The following is a 27,964-nucleotide window of genomic DNA, read 5'->3' on the forward strand; positions in this document are numbered from 1 at the left end:
AAGGAGATCACAGCTGGGGACAAGCAACAATGACAGGCAGCAACACTCCAAAATAACAAGGCTTTTTTTTTTTTTGCAGTATAGAAAATCAACACAGCAAATGTTCAGAAGTCATTGCCAAAACATCTCCATTTCACAGCTGCTATTCATCCTGACATGATTATGACTAACATAATAAGAAACTTTTTTTTGTGTTTATCATAAAACTATCTCAGAGATCATAGTCATTCCCTAATAATCTCAGCTGATGATAAGGAAAATTAAAAGTTTTTTTTTTTTCCCACCAGAAACTGAAGCTTCTATAATACTAAATCATTTTTTAAATTCTGTTTTCACAAAAGCCTTGAAATATAAAATTTTCTTGACAAAGAACAAGTCAGTCTGGAGTTTCCTGTCTACATCAGTTCTAAGAAAACTAAAACTAAAGGTCAAGGTTTTAATTCATTTGTAAGTTGTTTTTATTCTCTGTTAGAAAAATAACATTAGTCAACAATAGTCAAGAGAAAAAATAAGGTCACTACTACACAATGACTAGTATAACTATTATCCCAGGAAGAAATAATATAGCACTGACCTGCATCAGTAGATCAGTATTCAACAACATTGACAATTGCAAAAACAACAATACTTAACTAGGCACAAGATAATATACAAAACATATACACATCATACAAAAAATAACATATGAAAAGAAATTCTAATTGAAAATATACTTCTGTGGCAGTTAACATTGCAACAAAGAGAAAATAGGAGAGACCAGAGAACTGTACAAGTATTTAGTTGTGTTTAGTTATATTATCCCAGATGATCATATCACTGAAGAAATGAATACAAGGATGGTCAGAATCTGTATTGCTGAACCCTTTATGGCAGCAACAAGCACATATGTCTTGAGACATGACCTGGAAGGGGTGAGGAGTGGCAGCTGACCACCACTATATGCAGAGCATAAAGCATAAGTAGTTAAACACCAAGTGAGTAAAGTCAAGGTAAATCAATCTCCAAAACCTGTAGTCTGTTTTAAGCATTATAGCCTTTGAATTGACAAAACCATATATCACTGTTATTCACTTCCTAAGTTAGCACTCTCAATACTAACCTTCTAGAGATTAGATATATTATCCTATATAGCACAACACTTATCTATCTCTCTAACAGTGATCAGACACGAAACTACTTAAACCGTAATACTGTAGCACCTGGTTCATTGTTGAATGGAAACATACATAGTCAGCCTAACATTGGCTGACAAGAAGAACAGCATTCAGTGAAAAAAAGAACAAAAGCAAAACATAAGCTTAAAAACACCATTAATGAGTCAGTGAATGGATAATGTAAAGTATTAGCAGTCAAGATACACAAAAGACTGCCGTGTTGCAAATCTGTTGAGCCCATGTCGATGTGGAAGAAGTGGACAAAAATCCAACAATGATGACATTTGATATATCCAATGCATTTTAAATGTATCAGATGCACTGGAGAAATCAACTGCAAGTGAAAGTACAAGAAGACTTCATAGTAAAAGGATAAACTAAAAAAACATTCAAAAAGAAAATCAGGAACATGTCTCTTTATCAGTCCAAAAATCTCAAGTACACCTATGTTAAAACTAAAAGACTGACACGTAAAGCAATTTAACAGATGACCATTTTAAATGCAATAAACTCAATTAGTTACAAAAGCCTTTGTTTCTGTGATTAAGCCATTGTTTGAATATAAGATTTAAGTGAATAAATTTTTACCACTGACTTAAGTGGATGTCATAGTTGCCCCAGCTACATCGCAATTTGTGGGTGAACAAAGATCATTCTCAATGAGTGGTCATATTTTTCTACTTCTTATAATTCATTTGAAAAATCTTACTGGAATTTCTGTATCTGAACATTGACTGGTTGTTTTCTGATATTTAAGCAGTAGCACTTTACTTTTAAATGTTCCATTTTCACTAAGTTTGCTTCGAAGTCTAAGTCCTCAATGAAAAGGATAATTTTGAGTAACAAATGCTCTGAACTTCTTTGTTCTGTATTTCAGTAACATTCAGGAAGTAATTATTTCATGCAAATGGCTACTTTAAAGAATGCCTCTGTTTGGTCACTTTTTTAAAATATTCAGTTCACTGAATCGATGTAAATAGTAGACTTGAGTATCTCTTTTTATTTCTTTTTTTACATCATAGACACAATACCATGAGCATTATATTACAATTTAATTTCAATTGGAGTCAGAAACAGCTATTGGGTTACTCGGAATAGATACAATTTTACTGACTCTGACTACAGAAACTCAATAATTGCTTGCAAATCTAACTCCACAGCTCCATAACATTATTCCATGGCTAAAGCAACAAAGAAATGAGATATAAGAGCAGATGCTGAATTGCAGACTTAATCCATGACAACATCAACAATTACAATGATGACGAGCAAACTGTATAATTTAGAAAATATTTTAAATTGTCTAAAAACATTTGACTATCATCATTATCATCATTTTGTGCCTATTTTTCCATGCTGTTATGGTTGGACAGATTTTGTCATTTGTTGCACTTTGCATCAGTTTGCTCTCAACACAACAGAGAAAACTGGCCAAATTTCTTGTTGTGTATATCTTACAATGTAGATTGGATCCATTTTATCATACCACTAGCACTACAAAGGTTGCCCCAAACAAGAAGAGTAAATAGGTTCTCTCTATGCTTATATCACTTCTTATTCCGAATTATTACTTTCTAATAGTTTGTGATATCAATGCTTTACTTGTACATTTCATTTTCAAATGTATAATATATAATTCTCTTAGGGTTTCGAAATTTCTTTATCTTTAGAGCGAAGAGCATATGTCTTTAACAACAAACGCACCAAATTGATTTGTTTTTCATAGGTCATCAGACTGTTAACAATTTTGCCAAGTAACTAAATGGTTAAAAGACCACAAGGTTTTGTTTTGCACAAGTTGTTACATAATTAAGAGACCAAATAGTCCTGTGAACAAGGGGGGGGAAGCTACCTTTTCTGCTGACAAAGCAGTTCAAACAATATCAAACACACAATTTTAACTAACCACAACCTAGCATGACCAAGTTTATGGAGTCGGCTGCAGTCTTCCATTTCTGGAAGTATATATAGTCTAAATAATATATCCAATTTTCTTCATTGTTGTACTGAAATGGCATAGATGATGTGTTTACACCAAACAAATAGAGTCAATATTTATATTGAAACTCAAAATAGAAACCTAAAAAGAAAAGAGTTCTAATAAAACATGGGATAATTTTTATAATATTCTCAACAGATATGATTTTGTTTACCTAATTACAAAAGAAGGACATTATCAAAATAAATGAAATGAAATAGTTCTAATTCAGAATTATAAACAAAAATTGAGGCCACACTACCATACAATGCAAAAGTTGTAAGTAATTCATATTTGTGAGTCAATTAATTGGGAAATCTATGTGTTATCAATAGGGCAGGGATGGTTTATTGTATATGATATGTCAAGTGAATCTAATGACCCACCTCTGAGAATTGCTCTACTTGGTAGGAAGTGGGTTTGTGCTACCAACAATATACAAAGTAGTAAACAGATCAGAGGTTACTTAAAACATTTCACAGAAACTCTTAACTAATTGCTAGGTCTATCCAAATGAGAATTTGAACCTGGTATAGCAAACATTTGAACAAGCACTTGTTAGTTCTATATTGTTATCACTGCTTACAATAACAAATTTACTTTCTATATAGCAACATTCAACTAGAAAGGTCATCATCTCAAAGTGTTGGTCATATGGATACACTGTAATGATGATGACTCACAGAAACTCCTGAGAGATTTACTGGAATGTCCACACCCAAAGAACTTTAAATAACTAATAATATAATAATAATCACTGATGAACAGCATGAAATAGGAAACCTTCTCAAATAAATGATCCTTCAATAAATCCAGTGCAACATCTAAATAGTTCAAATAGTACAATTGTTAATAGCAAATTCAGTTCACCCCTACAGAGGTATACATATATACAGCAGATTTCATTTATGTGCACAACTGTGCATATATAAAATTCAGATTCACAAAACAAATGAAAATAGAAAGTCATGAAACTTTTAGTAAAATAGAGACATAGATTCTAGCTTGTAATCAAACCTACATCATCATCATCATTTAACGTCCGCTTTCCATGCTAGCATGGCTTGGACAATTTGACTGAGGACTGGCAAACCAGATGGCTGCACCAGGCTCCAATCTGATCTGGCAGAGTTTCTACAGCTAGATGGCCTTTGTAACGCCAACCACTCCGAGAGTGTAATGGGTGTGTTTACGTGCCACCGGCACAAGGGCCAGTCAGGCAGTACTAGCAACGGCCACGCTCAAATGGTGTTTTTTATGTGCCACCTGTACAGGAGCCAGTCAAGCGGCACTGGCAATGACCTCGCTTGAATGCTTTTTCACATGCCACCAGCACAAGTGCCAGTAAGGCAACGCTAGTAACGATCATGCTCGAATGGTGCTTATCATAGAAGATAATTGAGTTTAACATGTACACTAACACCAACAAGTACAAAAGAACAGCAACTATTACACTTCCATCAAGTTCACAATAGCTGTCTCTGCCTCTGACAATGATTACTATGTACTGGCATATAGAAACAACAGACTGCCACACTATACACTATGCAGCTAATCTCTACATGCTTGGGGTGAACACCTTGCTCTGAATATATGCATGCAAGGTTTACTTGAATCAAGAGTATCGCTTTCTTACCTGCCATATATATGTTCAATTTAAGTTGACCTGGGATTATACAACAACAATCAAAAGTTTAGTGATGACACATACACCAATGTTTTAGAGGCCTTCTTTTCATGAACTCACTGGAATAAGTAGAGTTACAGATGTCAGACTTCTGTTTGATTAGTCAATATTACTATAATAGTGTTCATATCCAAGGTACTTACTATAACTCATTGCCACTTAGTCTAAGTAAAACCCACCACTGTAAGCAGTATTTTGTGAGCTTGCCTTGGTGCATTCTTTTTAAAAGCAACCAAATGTAATCTTCATGTGATATTAAAATCACCAGGATCAGAAGCAGATCAATCAACCCATGTCACTATCAACAACAAAACAAATAGTCCACTTAGTCTCTATCAAATACCAAAAAGAAAAAGCAGAAACAAAAAAAAATTAAAATTGCAAACTAATGCTGGATTTTTAGTAGATTTTTAAAGGAAGATGTTACTACTTCATTTTAAATAGGTCAAGCTAAGATCATACTAAAGTTGTGCAGTTGATTAGATTACATACATTTACTGCAACTTAAATAACATGTTATAACCGATATTATACATTACTCACCAAGATTTTCATTAAAAATATTTACTACAAACAGATTTATATTAGCTTATGGACATCCAAAATGCAATACACTCATATCCCTTATATTGATGTCTATATAGAATATAAAGAAATTGCGTCATAAAGTAATTATAATAGTTACTGAAATTGGACATGAACAGCTCTGCTAGAGTCATGAATCCTGTCACATGATGTCTTGTCAGCCACTTCATACTGGGACAGATTATTCAACTAATATCCAACATAGTAATGTATCCTATCTCAGTAATGATTCCATGAACTATGTTAGGAAGAAATGTTATATGCACTCCATAGTATAACCAGTAACATGGTACCTAATTAGAAATAGCTATGTGGTTCAAGTCCCATCAATGAGACTGATTCTCTTGTCTGAAATTTAAGAATATATTTTAATCAGTTAATTCGTAATGATTGAGGTTGTTTCATCTCCAGGGGAGTTTTCCAAATATTCTAATTACTGGAAGTTGCCTGCCTTCTACTAAAAGGTCACACACACACACATACATATCATCTTCATCATCATTATCCTTTTTAACATCAGATTTTCTATGCTTGCATGGATCTCATGCTAATTGAGGCAGATTCATGTCAGCAACCATCATCTTTTTTCCAAGCATGGTAATATTTCCCCAAAGCCAGATATGGGGAAATATTTGCAGACTACTGGAAATGAATGACAGTGACACTCATTTACAACTATCATGGGATATCAAAATAAGGAAACACAAATATACACACATAGAAATATAGCTGTGATACCAGTGCCGGTGGCACATAAGAGAACCATCCAAACATGACCGTTGCCAGCGCCGCCCCAACTGGCCTCTGTGCCAGTGGCACATAAAAAGCACCATCCGATCGCGGCCGTTTGCCAACCTCATCTGGCACGTAAAAAGCACCCACTACACTCATAGAGTGGTTGGCGTTAGGAAGGGCATCCAGCTGTAGAAACATTGCCAGATCAGATTGGGCCTGGTGCAGCCTTCTGGCTTCCCGGACCCCAGTTGAACCATCCAACCCATGCTAGCATGGAAAGCGGATGCTAAACGATGATGATGATGATGATGATGAGAAATGCACAAATATACACAAACTTCTTTGGTTTTTGCCCAAATCTACTCACAGGCTTTGGTCAACTTGGGGCTTTAGTTGAAAACACCTGCCCAAGGTGTCATACAGTGGGATTTAACATGAAACCATGTGATTGGGAAACAAACTTCTTAACCAGCCATGCCTGTGCTTATATTATATAAGTTTGCAACATCATCATCATTTAGCATCCATTTTCCATGCTGGCATGGGTTGGATGGTTTGACAGGAGCTGGCCAAACTCCAGTTGTTTGTTGTGGCATGATTTCTACAGCTGGATGCCCTTACTAATGCCAACAACTTTGCAGCGTGTGTGGAGGGTGTTTTATATGTCCCATCATATAAATGACAAGTCTGTGCGTTTGTGAATTTGTTACTTTAACTCCTCCGAGACTATCCAACAGACCTTGATGAAACTTGACACATGTGAGGAGCTTATGCCCATGTGGTCACTTATGCACTTGGAATTTTAAAAAAATCGATTTTTAATCACCATCGATCTTTCAAAAATCATAAAATTTCGGCATTTTTCACAATGCCAAAATTTAACGAAAAATGTTTAATGGGTATAAACAGATAGCTATTAATGGTAATCTATTTAGCATTTGCTAATTCTTCATTTCAATGCGAACTGTTTTGATTTGCTAAAACTTATTATTTCAATTCGTTGTTTCAATTCCCCGGTGTTTCAAGTTCTGATTAGGTAAGACCATTTTATTTCTGAATCAAAATTTAGGCATTTTGCACACTAGCTGTCATGACATCAATTTGACGAAATCTGCCCCAAAGCATAAAATTCCACCATTTTATGCACATGCACAAAAACGATGATGACACAGGTTCGCTACCAGACTCTGCACATTTTTGCGTCAAATTTGTCATACCCATTAATACAGGTTTTTGAATTTTTGAAAAATGTCAAAATTTTAGGGAAAATGTTTCATGGCTATAAACAGACATCATATTAACAGTAATATTTTTGCCAGGTACTTCAGCCACTATATATATATATATATATATATATATATATATATATATATATAATAAATAAATAAATAAATATACATATACATCGTGCCAGTGGCACGTAAAAAGCACCATCTGAGCATGATCATTACCAGCATCAGCTTACTCGCGCTTGTGCTGGTGGCACGTGAAAAAGACATTCGAGCAAGGTCGTTGCCAGTGCCACTGGACTGACTCCTGTGCAGGTGGCACACAAAAAGCACCATTTCGAGCAACCACATTGCCAGTAACGCCAGACTGGCCCTCATGCCAAGGGCACATAAAAGCACCCACTACACTCTCGGAGTGGTTGGCGCTTGGAAGGCCATCTAGCTGTAGAAACTCTGCCAGATTAGATTGAAGCCTGGCGCAGCCATCTGGTTCGCCAGTCCTCAGTCAAATCGTCCAACCCATGCTAGCATGGAAAACGGACGTTAAACAACGATGATGATGATATATATATAGGAGAATTCACAAAAATCAAAAGATGAAGACAGATTGTGTAGACAACAAACAGATGTATTAGTTTAATGCTTGGGAAGTTAAGAAGTCTTTAACGTTTCGAGCCTACACTCTTCCACAGAAAGGAATACAGAAAGAAACGGGGAGAGAAAATAAAGAATGTGTAGTGGCTTATATATATATATATATATATATATATCATCATCATCATTTAACGCCTGTTTTCCACGCTAGCATAGGTTGGACAGTTCGACCGAGATCTGGAAGCCATGGAGGCTGCACCAGGCTCTAGTTTGATTTGGCAGTTTTTCTACAGCTAGATGCCCTTCCTAATGCCAACCACTCCGTGAGTGTAGTGGGTGTTTTTTACGTGCCACCGGCACAGGGGCCAGAGCAGGCTGGCAAATGGCCACAATCAGTTGGTGCTTTTACATGTCACCAACACGGACACCAGCCAGGCGGCGCTGGCATCTGCCACATTCGGACAGTGCTTTTTACATGTCACCAGCATGGGTGTCTTAACTACAATTTTCCAGTTGAATTTTTATTTTGATGTTGATGTACTTGACTCAATAGGTCTCCTCAAGAACAGCGGGTCACTCTACGATCCAAGGTAAGCAATCCAAGGTTAGCACAGCATGCCGTCCTGCGAGCCATGAACTCACTTCATTTGTCGGGTCTTCGAAGTCACAGCATATCTCGAGAGGTCTCGGTCTTTTGTCATAGCCTCTGTGAAACTCAGAGTACAAAGGTCATGCTTGACCACCTCATCCCATGTCTTCCTGGGTCTATGTCTACCCCGGATTCCTTCAACAGTTTGGGAGTGGCACTTCTTCACACATCTCTCCTCATCCATCCGTAGCACACGACCATACCAACGCAATCGTCTGTCCTGCACGCTGCATCCAATGCTTCTTACGCCCAACATTTCTCTCAGATATATATATCGGTCTATCTGTCCATCCTGCTACCAACTCATTTATCTATTTACCCATCTATCTGCCTACCTATCTACTTTTATATTTATATGTCTACTTTTACACTTCCTTTCCAAAATGTTTTTAAATTTATAAATCTTTAAAACTTTTAAAACATTTATATCTATGAACCTTTAAAAAAATCTTATATCCACCAATCTATTACAGAAAACTGTACTCTACTATCTCTATTGTAATCTATATTGTTTCACTTAACTTTATTTTCTTCCGTTCTCCCACTTCATTATATCTTATCCTGTTTCTTTTTATTTTACCTTATTCTAGTTCTTCTCCTCTTCCTTCCTACCTATACTACTAATGGCATTATCCTGTTATCTGACTAAACTCCAGTCCCACGTTGCTCAGATACAGCAACGCATTAATTATATATACAAGGAGGAACCCAAAAGTAACTGGAAATGCTCTCTGTGGGACAAGGTCACAGTAGTTCAGGCTTTGCCGCTAGAAGCCACTTGATGTAACTCACAGGCATCAGTCTGCCAACAGGCAGTGTTGAGTGAAGTCGTACTGCCACACGATGCATCTTTGTTTTGCGGTGCTTCTCCTGTGATTGTCAAGTTTTGTGATGGCTAAAACAAAAGAACAGCATGCTTCCATGAAATTCTGTTTTCTGCTGGGGAAAACAGCAGCCGAAACAGTTGTCATGCCCCAAACAGTTTACAAGGACACTGCCAAAACAGTTGTTATGCCCCAAACAGCTTACAAGGACACTGCCAAAACAGATGTTATGCCTCAAACAGCTTACAGGGATGCTGCCAAAACAGCTTACAAGGATGCTGCCATGAGCAAAACACAAGTTTATGAGTGGTTTTCACACTGTAGGAATTGTCATTTGTCACTTGAGGACCAACCTCTTTCAAGGCTACCATTGACCTCCCAAACAAATGAAAACATCACGAAACTTCATGAACTGATCTTAGAGGACCATCACCAAACAACTGACTGGTGTGTCCTGGAGTTCCAGCCAACGAATTTTGAGTGATGAATTGCGAATGAAAAGAGTTGCAGCAAAATTTAAACCTCGCTGGCTCAAGGAAGATCAAAAGCAGTTACAACTGAATGCATATTGTGAAGTGAAAGAACAGTTGGAAGTTGATCTAGACTTTTATTCAAAGGTCATCACTGGTGACAAAAGGTGGTGCTACAATTATGATCTGGAAATGAAGTGGCAATCAAGCCAATAGAAGCATTGAATGTCATCACGCCCCAAAAAGCATGTCAAGTGAAGTCCAAGTCAAGACAATGCTGATTTGTTCCATCAATGCGAAAGGAATTGTCCACACAAAATTTGTTCCTCCTGATCAAACTGTTAACCAGACATTTTACTAGGCAGTTCTGAAGCATTTGCAAGATGTGGTGAGATGAAAACACTCCAACCAGTGGCAAAGTGGAGAGTGGTGGTTTCATCACAACAATGCGCCTGCACACACTGCCAAGAGTGTAAGACAGTTTTTGACTAAAAATGGCATGACCTCACTTACCCACCCAATCTTGCTCCCTGTGACATTTTTTGTTCCCCAAATGAAAAAAGACCTTAAATGAAAATGTTTTGCAGATGAGGAAGAGGTGAAGAAAAAACAACGGAGGCATTAAAAGGCATCACTTTCCAAGAGTTCCAAGACTGCTTTGAACAGTGGAAAACACCTCCAGACCAATGAACTGTTTCAAATGGAGAATACTTTGAAGGCAGTAAAAGTTAAACATGTAATGACATGCATAAGATCTGCTCACCAAATCTAAGTAGAGACTTCAAACTTGAAATCTTCAAAGCCACAGTCGAACCAATTCTACTATATGGCTCAGAAACCTGGACATTATCAAAGAAGCTTGAGAGGCGGTTGGATGGAACCTACACTCGCCTCCTTATGAGAGCTCAAAATCTCTCGTGGAAGCGCCATCCAACTGAAATGCAAATATATGGGAAACTACCACCTGTGTCGTCTCTTGTGAAAGGTAGGAGAGTCCAGTTTGCTGGACATTGTTGTAGGGCTGAAAAAGAAGTAATTTCTACTCTTCTCCTCTGGAAGCCATCTACTCGCAATACCAGAGGGCGCATACTCTCCTACCCTGATGTAATCTCCAGGGATACAAGCATCCAGCAACAGGACCTCCGTAATGCCATGATGGACCATGAAGTCTGGCGTAGCATGGTAAATTCCATTGTCTCGACCACGGTCAAACAATGATGATGATGATGATAAACATGTAAAATTAAGTGAATAAAATAATATTGCAAAATTTCGGTTTCTTGTGTGTATTCCCTTGTGTGTGTGTGTGTGTGTATAGTCATATAATCCCTCTGCACTGAGTCCATTCTGCAGAGTGGTTGATGTTAGGAAGGGCATCAGCCATTAAAACCCTTTCAAAACAGACACAGTAGCATAGAGTGGTTTTTCCACCTGGCCAACTCCTGTGAACTGTCCTACCCACGCATGCATGGAAGATGATGATAAATCATAAGCATGTACAAAAGACTTCCCATATACACTTACATACACACCTGTATACACATACTCACCGGTAAAAACACTTTCATACACACACGCAAATACTCCTATTTTTCTATCTAAACTTTCTTTGGTTATCTAATATATCCTCTGTATATGTCCAATTGACTTTTGTTGTTTTCTCCTGTCTTCTATTCATGGATTTGCCTTTCATATATTGGGTCATCCCATAAATAATGTGGGTTTTTTTCAGTTGCATGAACTAAAAGTCTCAGGGGGATAGAATAAACTACTTGCATCAACTTGCTATAAAAGCAGGTAGTAATTTTACCTTGTACTTATTCTTAGTGCAAGTTTTGAAAAGTGCAGTTCGATTTTAACAGTAATTTTATCAAAGCTATAATGCAAGTGACAAAGGCGCATATTCAACATATTTTGCTTTATGACCTCAATAAAGGCAACAATGTAATGGAAAGTGCTAGGAATATTAATGCAGTATATGGGGATCGGACAATAAGTAAAAACCAGTATCAAAGGTGGTTCCAGAAATTCCAAGCAGGAAACTACAGCCTAGTGGATAGGGAAAGGAGAAACACCAGCATCCCAGGCTAAAGAAGGCTTTCATCCACATAAGGTGTTGTTATCTGTTTTGGGGGATATGAAAGGTTAAGTCGACTTTGAACTTTTAAACTCAAACCAAACAATAACAAAAGAGATCTATTATAAGCAGCTTGAGTGGCTTAAGTGGGACTGAACCCAGAACCATGTGGTTGGTAAGGAAGCTACTTACAACACAACCATTCCTGCACCTATGTTATTTATTTATTATTTATTTCTATGCAAATGTATGAAATACAGTAACTACATGATATATGACGCAGCACTGGGATGTTAATGTACTTACTGGAAAGTAATGCTTCATTCTGCCTAAACTCTGAGAGTCACATTTGACAAACCCAATGTAAAGATCTGTGAGTTGCAAATGTTACTGGGTGTCTCTTCATTTACCATTTTCAGATCAGCAAGAAGTAAACCAATTCTACAAATGTTTTCCCAGCACATCACAGCAAACAAGCTCACTAGTACATATCTTATGATATATATTAGACATAATATATGCCAGCGCCGCCTCGACTGGCTTCCGTGTCGGTGGCACGTAAAAAGCACCATCCGAATCGTGGCCGAAGCCAGTGCCACCTCGACTGGCTTCCGTGCAGGTGGCACGTAAAATGCACCAATCCGACCGTGGCCGATGCCAGCCTCGCCTGGCACCAGTGCAGGTGGCACGTAAAAAGCACCCACTACACTCACGGAGTGGTTGGCATTAGGAAGGGCATCCAGCTGTAGAAACATTGCCAGATAAGACCAGAGCCTGGTGCAGCCTTCTGGCTTCCCAGATCCCCGGTCGAACCGTCCAACCCATGCTAGCATGGAGAACGGACGTTAAATGATGATGATGATATATATACATATATATATATATATATATATATATAATGAGCTTATTATATATATGTACTTAGGTGCACTATAACTTGTCAGAAAAGACTAAAAGGAAGGACAGAAAGCAGATGTATATGTCAAATAAAGGAAGACACCAATGAAGGCTAGAAGTACATGCCAGTATACAGAATGAAACGCAAAAATATAGATAAATGGACATTAAACCCATATATACCCCTGGTTGCATTTTCATAATGCAAAACCTGCTCCCACTTGTTTGAACATGAACTCACCAGGAAGCATTTGACTAAAACACACGAAATGTCCAGTAGGTAGTCAACACCTGTAGCTAACAGTTGCATACTTACCATAACATGTAATCTAAATACACTAAAATTTTAAGACTTCATTTTTTTTATGGGCATATATGGGTTAAAAGAATCATAAAGAGGAAAAGGTGCATAGGCATGTCAGGAGTAGTGTTGGTGAATTTCAAGAAAAGCAGCCATTAAAAGATGATGATGAGTGCTGCATTTTTTTTTTTGAAATTTTATAAGCATGTCCACATGTGGCAGAGGTAGGAAATTCAAAAAAATTGTCTAAAATTATTGTTCAGAATGTTATCGTAGCATCATGACTACCTTTTTCCAACCAGGTATAAAGGTTAGCCTTCAGCCCATATCATCATCATTTAATATCCACTTTTCCATGCTTGCATGGGTTGGATGGAGTTTATTGAAGCAGAGTTTCTATGTCCAGATACCTTGCTGTCATCAACCCTCACCTGTTTCCAAGCTAGGTAATATTTCACTATGACTAGACATATTTTCACAGAATGTTGGAAATGAATGACACTGCTTGTATGACAGTGACACTCATTTACAACTATCACAGGATGTCAAGATGAGGAGAGACAAAAATACACACACTATGAGCTTTTTTCAGTTTCCATCAACCAAATCTACACATAAGGCTTTGATCAACTTAGGGTTATAGTAGATGACGCTTGGCAAGGTGTTACACAAGGGGACTGAACTCAGAACTATGCAGCTGGAAAGTAAACTTGTTAGCACACAGCTATGACTGTGCCATATGTATTTATATATACAGGCTAAGCCCTTTACGGATGTAAAACAGTTAGTCACTATGACCAGACATATACTTAACTGCACCACTATGCTGATGACCTGGCCCTCATAGCAGAATCACTACCGGAACTAAAAAAGAAATTTCAGGTGTGGAAGCTAGGTTTAGAATCAAAAGGCCTTAGAGTAAATGTAGCAAAGACCAAAGTAGGAAGGCGAACTCATCACACACACCCTCAGGTAGGTGGCCCTGCTTGATCTGTAGAAAAGGTGTAGGTAGAAACTCCATAGGATGTACTCAGTGTAAGCTATGGACGCATAAGAGGTGCAGCAATATCAGAGGAAAATTAACCGAGAAGATAGCTTTCGTGTGCGGCAGATGCACAGGGGCAATAGACACCACAGATACTCAGAAAACAGATTCCATCACACTCCAGGGGCAGAAACTAGAAGTAGTTGATAGTTTCCGCTACCTAGGTGACCAAGTTAGTAGTGGAGGTGGATGCTCAGAGAGTGTCACCACAAGAATATGAATAGCCTGGGCAAAGTTTAGAAAGCTTCTACCCCCTTCTGGTGACAAAGAGTCTCTTGCTCAGAGTGAAAGGTAGATTGTACAACGCATGTGTGTGAACTGCCATGCTTCACGGTAGAGAGACATGAGCTGTGACTGCAGAGGAGATGCGTAGGCTTGAAAGAAATGAAGCTGGCATGATCCGCTGGATGCGTAATGTCAGTGTGCACACATGACAGAGTGTAAGCGCCCAGAGAGAAATGCTGGACATAAGAAGCATTGGATGTGGCATGCAAGAGAGACGTTTGCGCTGGTATGGTTATGAACTACGGATGAATGAGGAGAGATGTGTGAAGAAGAGCCACTCCCAAACAGTTGAAGGAATCCAGGGTAGACGTAGACCCAGGAAGACATGGGATGAGGTGGTCAAGCATGACCTTCGAACGTAGAGCCTCACAGAGGCAATGACAAAAGACCGAGATCTCTGGAGATATGCTGTGACTGTGAAGGCCCAACAAATAACATGAGTTCATGGCTGTTTCCTGCACCAGCCCATCCAAAGTACCTTGGATTGTAGGGTGACCTGCTGTGCTTGAGGAGACCTATTGAGTCAAGTACATCAACATCAAAATAAAAATCAAATGGAAATTGTAGTTGTGATACCTGTGCCAGTGGCATGTCAAAAGCACCATCCAGACGTGGACAATGCCAGCGCCGCCTTGACTGGGTTCCATGGTGGTTGCATGTAAAAAGCACCAACTGATTGTGGCCGCTGTCAGCGGTATGTAAAAAGCACCCACTACACTCACGGAGTGGTTGGCGTTAGGAAGGCCATCCAGCTGTAGAAACACTGCCAGATCAGACTGGAGCCTGGTGCAGCCTCCTGGCTTCCCAGACCCTGGTCGAACCGTCCAACCCATGCTAGCATGGAAAATGGACGTTAAACAATGATGATGATGATATATATATATATATATATACTTGTGAGTGGATTTGGTAGACAGAAACTGAAAGAAGCCCGTTGTGTGTGTATAAATATATATATATATATATATATATATATAATATTTATATATATAAAACACAAAGTTAGGGGTTATGGATGTAACCCACTAAGGGATAGTATTTATCCAATATACTGTTGGTAAAGTACCCAGATTCTTAATACATAAATGTTTTTAATTGCAATGCAATTAACTTATTTATTGCATTAAACAAGTGAAGGTAAAGAAATATTTTTACCATTAATTTATAATACAAATAAGAAAATGGAGAAACAAATTTAGCTTGTTCAAATCCTCATATGGATATTACGCTTGAACTATATACTGAAAACCATAGTCTAACTGTATGTTTTTTATATGTTTATATGCATGTATATTTGTATACATATATATATGTATGTATATATACATATATTTATTTGAATGGATTGTTGATTGTTTATCTTGTATCGTAATATTTGATATGTTAGAATCTATTATATGTATTGTCAAGTGAAGATTACTATAAATATAATAATATTGTTATTATTGATAAAAGAAAAAAAGAAAAATAATAATAATAATAATAATAATATTAATAATTGATTATTATTTATGTGGTCATAAGCATAGATGTGTTTATATGTTCCAGTATATGTATATATATGTATATGAAGAATGGTATATTTACTTGGACCTATTGTTTAATTGTGTTTATTTATGTATTTTTACACATGTAAAAGTATATACACTCTGCTTATGTATGTATATATGTGTATGTGTATATGTCTATATGGATATTTGTTCATATTTTTTTATATATATTAAATAATACGTGTATCATGTTTCGTGTATTAATATTAATATTTTTAAAGTTCCTTATAACCTCTGACAAGGCCTATGGTTATATATATAAGTACCCTATTTTTAAATGCCTACAACCTCAATATATTGACAACTATAGGCAATAAAAATAACTACTTTTAACCATAGGCTGAAACAGCTGTAAGAAGGGATTTTAATGATTTCAATAATTTATATTATGATTTTTATAATTTGTATTCTTGTATTGAATTATAAGATATATATGTATGCTATTAAGGTTCTCATTTTGTTAAATGAATAAATAATCCAACATTCTAATATCCGAAAGTTGATGAACAAACTAAATTTGTTTCTCCATTTTCTTATTTGTATTATATATATATATATATACATATATATATACACACACACACACACATACATACATACATACATATATGTGTGTGTGTGTGTGTGTGTGTGTATGTTTGTCCCCACAAATTGCTTGATAACCAATGCTGGTGTATTTGTGTCCCCTTGTAACTTAGTGGTTTGGCAAAAGTGACCGACAGAATAAGAACTAGGCTTACAAAGAATAAGTCCTGGGGTCTATTGGCCACAGTCAAATGACTGAAACAAGTAAAGGAATAAAAGAATATATATATATATATATATAGGAATATAGATGAATGAATTATCTTTTGTTTACCATTAACATGGAAAATTCAATAAACAGTTACCAGGGTAGCAAAATTCACACAAGTAACAAGGATGTAGCAGCCTATTCAAAGGTAGAAACTCCGAGTTAATGTGCAGTAATTTGTATAGTATAAGTAAATAAATGGAGTTGACGTCAGATCTACTGACGTTTTTTTTTTAAATACTTAATAGCGTTCTGTTTATCATTTATGCAGTCATCAAAATTGTTATAATGTCTTGTTGTTGAGATAGGTCCTCTTTCTTTCCTGATGAGAAGATTACATTATTTTACACCGTTTATTCCTTTGGAATAAAACCAATGTTGTCTTCGAAACACATGTCGAAAGTAAAAGATTTTGAATAACACCTGCGTTAAACTCCATTTATTTACTTATATATATATATATATATATATGTATATATATATATATATATAATCATCTTTTAATGTCCACCTTCCATGCTGACATGAGTAGGATACTCACACACACATACATGTACATCAGTGCTGCATTAATGCGCCCATGCCGGTACTACATGAATGCACTTGTGCCAGTGGCACATAAAAAGTACCTAGCATACTCAGTTAAGTGGTTGACGTTAGGAAGGGCATCCAGCCATAGAAACTAAGCAACCACAGACAATTGGAGTCTGGACAGCTCTCTGCTAGCCAGCTCCATGTCAAACTGTCCAACCTATATCAGCATGAAAAGAGGATGCTAAATGATGATGACGATTATTTTTATGTATATATATATATATATAAAATAGAAAAGAGTGAAAAAATTACAGAAGGCTTGTTTTATAAGGTTAAAGAATATATTTAAGTCGTTATGTTAGAAAAATGTTAGAAAATTTTGTGTATAGTAACATAGTTTTTGGAGAAATAACCGGTTTCGTGTAAACTTTTCAAATTTCTCAAATTTCTTTACCTACATCGTATCATGTCTTCGTTATGTAATGCAAGGAAGAGTTCCAGGCAGGGGGAGGTAATCCGGGATTTCCCCCGTATAAGGGAGATAATCGCTTTATATTTATTTCTTTTTTTCAATGAGATGAGTTTCTCTGTATAAGAATGTTAGGATGGTTAAGTTTAGGCTTATATTTTTCAATGAAGAATGTTTCCTTGTTTAATCTAATTTGTTTTGGTGTTCCAATGGTACATTGATAGAATGGAAAGATTAAAAATTGTGGTAGTAGTTGCTTTGCGCATTTCTCAATATGCTCACTAAAGGGTATCATTCTGTATTCTGGAAAAGCAATCTGTTGTCGATGCAGAGTGCATCTGCGTCTCAGTGATAATCCCGTGGACCCTACATAGTTTTGGTGGCAGCCCGAGCATCTTATGACATAAATTATGTTTTCAGCAGTACAAGTAAAATTAGATTTGATCTTGAATTTTTGTCCCTCTTTGAAAAGGAATTCTGATCCTTCTAGAAGGTTTGGGCACGTTGCGCAGTTTGGTCTACCACATTTTTTTACTTTTGCATCCGTAATTTCAGAAAACAATTTTGCCTTTGTGAGAATCTTTTTTAGTGATTTAGGTTGTTTGTAGCTTTTAATGATTTTATGTATGTTTAGAATTTCCTTTAATTTGGGGTCCTTATGAAGTATTGGTAAATTCTGGGTGATGATGGTGAAGGCTTCTTTGTTTCTGGGGTTGTATGTGGATATGTAAGACAGTATTTTCGGGGAAGGTGTGTTGTTGTGTTGAACTTTTCTCAAAGTTTCTATGTCACAAACACACACACAAACATATTACATATATATATATATATATATATAGGACAGCCTTCTTTCAGTTTCCATCTACCAAGTCCACTCACAAGGCTTTGGTCAGTCCAAAGCTATTGCAGAAGACACTAGCTCAAGGTGCCAAGCAGTGGGACTGAACCCAAAACCATGTGGTTGGTAAGCAAGCTACATACCATACAGCCACTTCTGCACACACACACACACACATATATATAGATATAGATAATACATTAAAAGTTAGTTTCAATTTTGCTTGATTGCAATGTTACCCAGGCAAACTGGCGCATAATGGGAAAATACTATGAATTAAATTTACCCTGAAATGTTAATAGGAATGGAATGAAACATGTTTCATGTAAATTGGAGCAGTAGTTATTGAGATATTCAGGGTTTGGGGAATAAATACCCAAAATGGTGCATAATGTGAAAATGCTTCGAATTCAACTTCATCCTAAAACGGAAGAAATTAGACTGATTTGACAACGGAAAAATATTTGTATTTTTACAGCAAATATATATACATACAACCTTCGACAAAGCAGCAGTCACATATACAACTTGAACAGACATACATATCAGTATATAAACATATACTCTTTACTCTTTTACTTGTTTCAGTCATTTGACTGCGGCTATGCTGGAGCACCGCCTTTAGTCGAGCAAATCGACCCCGGGACTTATTCTTTGTAAGCCCAGTACTTATTCTATCGGTCTCTTCTGCCGAACCGCTAAGTGATGGGGACGTAAACACACCAGCATCGGTTGTCAAGCAATGCTAGGGGGACAAACACATACACACAAACATATACACACACACTTATATATATATATACATATATACGACAGGCTTCTTTCAGTTTCCGTCTACCAAATCCACTCACAAGGATTTGGTCGGCCCGGGGCCATAGCAGAAGACACTTGCCCAAGATGCCACGCAGTGGGACTGAACCCGGAACCATGTGGTTGGTTAGCAAGCTACTTACCACACAGCCACTCCTGCGCCTATGTTTACATACACTCACAAACGCAGATACGTCAACACACTTATATACGTAAATGCTCGCATACATACAAATATGTGTACATACATGCATACGCATGTACACATCTGCATGCATACATACATACATACATAAACACATATATATCATGCACTTCGTAACCTCGGTGAGAAATAGTTTTTTTCCCTGGGTATTTTTTTGAATGCATTCGTTATCTCACCTCCAAAGATTTGGCTGCTATTTCTAGCAGGCCCCGCTACTACATAACAGCTATTTGTGATAAAGGATCTGACATACCTGTTACATGGTAGCAGGGTGTGCAAGAAATAGCAACCAAATCTTTCCTTTTCTGGGGGGAAAGGAGCCGTTTACAGGTGATTTCAATGTCACATTGTTTGAAAGCATGTAAAATAACCTGGAAAAGAAAAGACCCACAAAACAAAACTGTTGCTGGGAAACTGAGTTTCCCAGTGACCCAATAGGTCATGGGTAGTGTAGTATATATATATATATATACACATATATTTGGTGAGTTGTATTTTGCAAACAACACTGACAATATGAATCAGATACATTTACTGTGATTCATTAGGCTTCTGTAATCCATGGTGGCCAGATTTCTGCCACATCATCATCATTTAATGTCTGTTGTCCATGCTGGTATGGGTTGGACAGTTTGACTGGGCTGGCATGCTGGAAAGCTGTGCCAAGCTTCAGTCTGTACATTATACAAAGTATAGAATACCATCATCATCTTTTTAATATACATTTTTCCATGCTTGCAAGGATCAGATGGAATTTATTGAGGCAGGTTTTATATGGTTGGACACCCTTCCTGTCACCAATTCTCACCTAGTCTTCATAAATGACTTGCCCGACGACCTCACGCAACACACCCTTCTATTTGCCGACGATATCAAACTGGTCGCTCCTCGCGGTAGTATAGAGGATCTTCGTCGATGCCTCCACCAAATTTGGAAGTGGTCTAACGATTGGGACCTGTGTCTGAACGTGTCGAAGTGCTGTCATCTGCCTGTCGGCTCTACTCCTGCAACTCAACTTGATTTCGAGCCGGGTCGTCTGCTGCTGGAGAGGACCGATCAGGTAAAGGACCTGGGTATCTTGGTGGATTCCTCCTTTTCGCCTTCGGCCCAGTGCGTCCATGCTGCCAACAAAGCGCGCGGAATTCTGTTTTTGATTCGACGGTCATTCGGAATGCTCACAGCAGCCATATTCCTGCCACTCTATGTCACGCTGGTGAGACCCATATTGGAGTATGGGATTCAAGCCTCTTCTCCTTATCTCCTCAAAGACATACAGCACCTCGAAAGAGTCCAGAGGCTGGCTACCCGCATGGTTCATGGTCTCAAAAATTTGTCCTACGAAGAAAGGCTGAGGACGCTCGACCTTTGTTCTCTTGAAAAACGCCGCCGCCGTGGTGATCTCATTCTCGCCCACAACATCATAAGCGGGAAGTGTAACCTCTCGAAAGAGCTGTTCTTCACTCCTGCTCCGGAGCGTCGGCTGCGGGGTCATTCCGAAAAGCTCTACCTGCGACGATTTCATCTCAATCGAAGGAGAGGAGCTTTCTCCGTCCAGGTTGCGGATCCGTGGAACAAGCTGCTAGACGAGATGGTGAAGATGCCGACGACCGCTTTGTTCAAAGCCTCCCTGGACCTCAAGTGGCCTGAACTCTTTACATGAACACCACCCTGTACTTAACTCCATGTCCCCCTACATGGCCTTGCTATTTGCTTTTGTGCCAAATTAACTAACTAACTAACATAACATTTCACAGTGTCTAGACAAGTTTCTCACAGAAATGAATGACTATCACCTGTATGATGATGACGCTTCTCTACAACCACCATATTCTTTCATTGTGTTGTCTCTGTATTTCCAGCTTTAAGTAAAATAAAGAGAACTGATGTTGTTGGCTTCTCATACCTATACCAGTGCCATGTAAAAAGCACTCAGTCCACTCTGTAACGTAGCTGGTGTTAGGAAGGGCATCCAGCTGTAAAAACCCTGCTATATCAGACAGTGAAGCCTGGTGAAGTCTTCTGCCTACTTTCCAACCCACGCCAGCATGGAAAATGGACATTAAACAATGATGATGATCATCATCATCATACTGACATTACTTCCAATTGTGAGGGGGCTTCCTATTTCTTTATAGTGATACATTAGTTCATTTTACATCTGTTTTTCAATGTTAGCATGGGTTTGGTGAATACACATTGTTTAAGCATTAACAGCCTGACACTATTCTTGTTAACCATTATTTGAGTAAAAGATTTTAATCCAGTGTCAACATTAAAATACATATATGAATGACAAACCTCCATACAGTCACCTCTCCCAACTTCACTCATAAACCAATGATCAATATGGGTTGTCGTTAAGGACAATTGCTCAAGATACTGAACTTAAAACTATACATTTTTATATTTATAGATATATATATATATTATCATCATCATCATTTAAAGTTTGTTGTCCATACTGGCATGAGTTGGGCAGTATGACCAGAGCTGGCAAGCTTGAGGGGATGGGCTGCACCAGACTCCAGTCTGATTTGGCATAGTTTTCACAGCTGGATGCCCTTCCTAATACCAACCACTTTACAGAGTCTGCAGGATGCTTTTACATGGCACTGCATAGGCGCTATTATGTGTCACCACACAAGTGTTTTTATGTGTCGCTACATAGGCACTTCTTACACACACACACACACACACACACACATAGATGGGAAGGAGAAGGAACAAAAATGTCTGTTTCAGACACGTTTTCTTATGAATAAACTTTGTGTTATATATGTATGTGTGTAAATTAAAGTAAAAATGAAAAGACAAAACGTTTGGCATCACTTGGAAAGGACATTTAATTTAGGTAGAGAACATATACATACAGCTGTTTCTAGAATAGCCAAGCATGTGAATCACCATTTAATGTCAGCTGATGAAAACGATTTATAAATATTGTATGTGTGTGTACAGAATTTAAATATGGGAAAAAGCAGCAAACATGTTACCGTTGTGTATAATATAACACCACACTTTACACAACAAGGTAGGGTTATTTTAAATAGAAATATATACAATCACATGTTAAGTATTCTAAAGACTGATTTTGAAATATTGATTTTTCAAAAGTTGAACATACCTGAACATATAGAAAAAATACAATGTTCCAAATAGGTGATTATTTATTAGTAACATATGTGGTTAATGTTTAGCCGCATATTTTTTTTAATTAAATAACAACTTAATAAAGCTTGATTAAAAATATATTAATAGTCGACAATACAAGAGAAATGAAGCACCAGCTTAATATTGGTAATATAAAAGACAGGTCAAAAACAAGCTGACAGAACAGTTAGTACGCCAGGCAAAATGCTAAGCGGTATTTCATCTGCCGCAATGTCCTGAGTTCAAATCCCGCCGAGATCGACTTTGTCGTTCATCCTTTCAGGGTCAATTAAATAAGTACCAGTTATGCACTGGGGTCGATATAATCCGTTTGTCTGTCCTTGTTTATCCTCTTGTGGGTAGTAAAGAAATAGGTATTTTGTCCGTCTTTATGATCTGAGTTCGAATTCCACCAGGGTCAACTTTACCTTTCATCCTTGTGGGGGGGGGTCAATAAAATAAGTACCAGTGGAGCACAAGGGTCGATGTAATCAACTTATCCCCCATCCCCGAATGCTGGCCTTGTGCCAAATTATGGAACCAATATGAAAAATAGGTCCATTTTATAAATTTAAACTTCCCTAACCATAGGCACAGGAGTGGCTTTGAGGTAAGTAGCTAGCTTACGAACCACATGGTTACGGGTTCAGTCCCACTGCGTGGCACGTTGGGCAAGTATCTTCTACTATAGCCTCGGGCCGACCAAAGCCTTGCGAGTGGATTTGGTAGACGGAAACTGAAAGAAGCCCGTCGTATAAACGTATATGTATATATATGTATGTGTGTATACGTTTGTGTGTCTGTCCCCCCTAACATCGCTTGACAACCGATGCTGGTGTGTTTACGTCCCCCATAACTTAGCGGTTCGAAATTGGAAACTGATAGAATAAGTACTAGGCTTACAAAGAATAAGTCCTGGTGTCGATTTGCTCGACTAAAGGCGGTGCTCCAGCATGGCCACAGTCAAATGACTGAAACAAGTAAAAGAGTAAATAGCATAGAAAATATGAATACACTGTATCTAGTACCTACTGAATGTAGATTATCTAGTGTTGAATCTAGAAATGACAATGGGAAGCTGCTTCTTAGTTCAGCTCCCTACTCGAGGAGTTTCTAATTGCTTGAATCTGACTTGCCATTGGATCTGAACTCTGGTTCTGATTCATGCTTCAAACAGCAGCTAATGTGCAACAGTTGATCCTACAAAGTAATGTCATGCGTTGTTGAGAGATGATATCCACCACCTCAAGGCTATCATACATGACCATAAAGAGTGTTCAACAGGTAAATTTTACTACACACCTGCTGGAACAATGAAGAAGCACTCACCCAAATCTTCTAATGTACATAGCTATTTAGAATACAGGTAAAAATGTTTTGTCCAAGTTTGTCGACTCAGGTCAATGTTTCAGCGAACACTGTCTACCTCTTCCTCGTCAAAACAACTAATAGCAGTCTAAATCAGCTTTACTACTACTAAGTGTTGCTAAGAAACCCCTCGCCACTTTATAATCATGTGGATGTCTTTCATGAAGAAATGTTGAATATTTTTTTAAATGTATGAAGTCAACGGAATATACACAAGTAAAGTTGGGGAATTGTAGAGGAGAAATGTAAAGAAGTGACACTTCGATCATTATTAGATTTTTTACTGAAAACTGTTTTGATAAATTTGCAAACACTGATATTTTCTAACTGGACAGACGAACAATTTTGTAGGTAAAGTCGTCTGTATAGAACTCAGAATATTAACAGTACTTATAAGACAGTCTAAAAGGGTGAAAAGTAAACGAGATTTCAACACCGAATAGTGAAACTAAATAAATACTTCAAGGCATTTAACTCTGACGCTCTACTATTTCGGCAAATTCCGCCCGTCCTAAGATTGCTAATAGAGACACGACCACAAATTTGGGAGGGGGAGTAACCGATTAGATTGATCACACACACACACACATTATTACCACAGCCATGAGAGTCCGGATGAAATTTATATATATATCCTTCACACCTGCACCCGAGGGAACCTGCCCCAGCTACTAACCCTTCCTTGTCTTCTCGCTAAGTATGCACCAGTCCCCCACTACTTGACTGATACTTATTCTATCAACTCCGAAAGGACAGAAAGCAAATTAATATCGACGGGATTTGAACTCTGAATGCAAAGGGACGTAACTGAACACCACAAGGCATTTTGTCCGATCCTCTACTGATTTTGCAATTCACAGTACTTATTGTCCTTCGGCACAATTCTGTTACGGGTTTCATTTTCCCCCCTCAAAAACTGAAATGAAAGTAAGCTTATATAGTGTGATAAAGGACAGTTCTGAAGATTGCAACTTCCTATTTTGTCTCATTATAGATAACAGTATACGTGTCTTATTCAAGAAATCATTAGCATTCTATTCAGTATATATTAAATACACGCTTTCGTGTCACACCCTATTTCTGTGTTTACTTATTTGATAGTTTACTGAACCGTAACATGTTATTCTTTTTGCCTTCATGGTAAACAAGGAAACCATTGCTATGTTTATAGTATTTATTTATACTGAAAATAATGAGATGGAAGTGAAACTGTTTTTCCTTACAACAGGTATAAAGTAGGGTGTGTACACACAGACAGGCACACGCATTATATTTGTATAATATTATATTACGTGTCAAAAATTGCCAACAAATCACTGACTCAAGAGACGTATGATTACAGGTCACTATAAAGCTTTCTAAACAACCCAATGAAAATAAATATGATAACCACGATAGAGTAACAAGGGAAAATAATTAAAACCTAATGAATATTGGAGTAAAAGGGAGAAAGAAAAAAAATCAATTTTGATTTTGTCTTACCTTTATTATATATGGCTGTTTGTTATTATCATCCGAAGCTTTGTCATTGCTGTCTCCATTAGTAGCAGTAGTTTCCTGTGTATCTTCAGGATGTTCTTCTGGTGATAACTGTCCACTAAAAGAGTCCGATTCTGAGTAGTTAGACTGATCAATGTGACGGCTGCTTTCCACTTCCTTCCCTTCAGCAACATTGGCCGCCATCTTAGAACGCTGCTGCCCCCTACTTTACACGCTGGCAAAACTCACTCTTTCGCTTTCCTCCCACTCCGCCCCTCGTATTCGCCTTCACTCTTTCTCTTTCTCTTTTTCTCTCTCTCTCTCTTTCCCTTTACCTCTCTTTCTCTTTTTCTCTCTCTCTCTTTTCCTTTACCTCTCTTTCACCTCCTTGTTACTCACGAAGTAGATTTCCTCTATATTTCTTTTTCTCAGCTCTCTATCCACCCGCTTTCCTCTCTTTCTCCCTCTCTCTCTCTCTCTCCTTCAGTCACGTCTTTCCTTCTACGTATCTTTTCTTCCCCTCTCACTCTTTTATGTGTTTCTTTCTCTCATCTCTTTAATCGCTTCGACGCAATAGCTTTCGGAATTTCTCTTTCCCTTTCCAGATCTTGTCAGTTTTTCCGTCTTTTTTCCATCTATCTCTCAATATGACTCTCTCCTCCTTGTCTTCCTCTCTTTACCTGTTTCTGTACTCGTCTCTCCCTCTATATCTATATCTGTGTACGTGGATATTGCTTAATTCTCGTCTCATTCAATGTCCACTTTCATTACCTTCTCCTTTCACTTTCTGTCAATTAAATTGCAAGTCATTCTTTTCTTTTTTTTTTCCTTCTAATCGCCCCTTATTTTTTGGGATTCTTTTTCTTAAGTTCAATATAATTCTCAACTTGCTCTTCTATTTTTCTTTCTATATTTCTGCTGTTAATTCTTTGCACATTTTAACCCTCCAGCTTTTATACTTATTTACTCTTTTTTTTTTCTCTTCCACACTTTTTTTTTTCATTAACATTATTTCTGTCTATCTTTCATTAAGTCATTCACCACTCTCTCTTTGTCACATCTGGTTTGTTTACGTCTATTTATGAATTAAATACCAATTTCTTTATTACCCACAAGGGGCTAAACATAGAGGGGACAAACAAGGACAGACATAGGTATTAAGTCGATTACATCGACTCCAGTGCGTAACTGGTACTTAATTTATCGACCCCGAAAGGATGAAAGGTAAAGTCGACCTCGGCGGAATTTGAACTCACAATTATGAATTAAATACCAGTCGTGTACTGAACATGAATGAAATTGATTAAACTCCATCCCTCAAAATGTGGCCTTGTACCAATGTAAGAAATATATTTCTGACGTAGGTGCAAGGCCACAAGTAGGGATAGCAAGAATCGACTGGGTCGTCTTTTAGTACTGACCGGTACTTCTTTTAGCAACCTTGATAAATGAAACTTGACCTCAGTGGGATTTGAATTCAAGACATAAATTTGTTTGTTCCTTCTCGAGCCATGCCTGGCTCATTAGGGCTGGCTTCCCGGTTTCCTTGGCGTATACGTTCCTCACCTAGACGGGACGCCTGTCCGTCGCAAGTGAGCTGCAAGATGCAGGAGGAAAGGGTGAGAGAAAGTTGTGGCGAAAAAGTCAGCAGAAGTTCGCCATTACCTTCTGCCGGAGCTGCGTGGAGCTTAGATGTTTCGCTCATCGAACCCGCAATCCCTCGACTGCTTAGAAAAACTGAAGGACCGCTGCAATAAGTGAATGAATCTGAGATGGTGGGGGGTGTATATGCTGAATAAAATCATAACTGATCCTCCTATATTTTCTTTTACCCAAAGCCGATAAGTTTTCAGTATCTCCTTGTATACAGTTTTTTCTACTGCTGCTAAAAGGGTTTCTACTCCTCAGAGCTGCTTGATCTTGTGCCAACTCCTCACTGGTTCCCTCCGTTACTCATCTCTCTTCTTATCACCTATATTGAGTTCAATCCTATTTACAGGTCCTTTCCTAATCATTTCACCCATTCTTATCTCTCTAGGACATCAAGTTTCTGGAATTCCCTCCTTGTCCTTTTCTTTACAGTTGTTCAAGAGGACAACCATATCAGTTTTACGAGACTTCAACAGTTTTCTATGACGATGGGCACAGCAAAAGAACCAAACCTTAAAAAAAAAATTCTCATTCCACTCAAAACTGGTAAATATTAAAATAACCAGACATAAGTTCCTGGCAAACTAATACTGCAGCATTCCAGTTAC

General features: G+C 37.8%; 1 protein-coding gene across 3 annotated transcripts in view; it reads right to left on the reverse strand.

The window, feature by feature from the left end:
* Positions 1 to 26,130, reverse strand: part of LOC115208779 (pyridoxal-dependent decarboxylase domain-containing protein 1) — a 131,090-nt gene extending 104,960 nt beyond the window's left edge. The window contains exons 1-2 of one of the 3 annotated variants that reach the window (XM_036500475.1): positions 26,080 to 26,130; positions 25,710 to 26,041 (exon numbers count right to left, since the gene is read on the reverse strand). In XM_036500475.1, coding sequence (XP_036356368.1) covers positions 25,710 to 25,910 — 201 coding nt within the window. In that variant the 5' untranslated portion in view covers positions 25,911 to 26,041; positions 26,080 to 26,130. Of the gene's footprint in view, positions 1 to 25,709; positions 26,047 to 26,079 lie in introns of those variants that run through there. The other 2 variants (XM_036500474.1, XM_029777102.2) reach the window with 2 other exon arrangements.
* Between the last annotated feature and the right edge of the window lie 1,834 nt (positions 26,131 to 27,964).

The sequence above is a fragment of the Octopus sinensis genome, linkage group LG2 (assembly GCF_006345805.1).
Source record: "Octopus sinensis linkage group LG2, ASM634580v1, whole genome shotgun sequence".
NCBI classification, from domain to species: domain Eukaryota; kingdom Metazoa; phylum Mollusca; class Cephalopoda; order Octopoda; family Octopodidae; genus Octopus; species Octopus sinensis.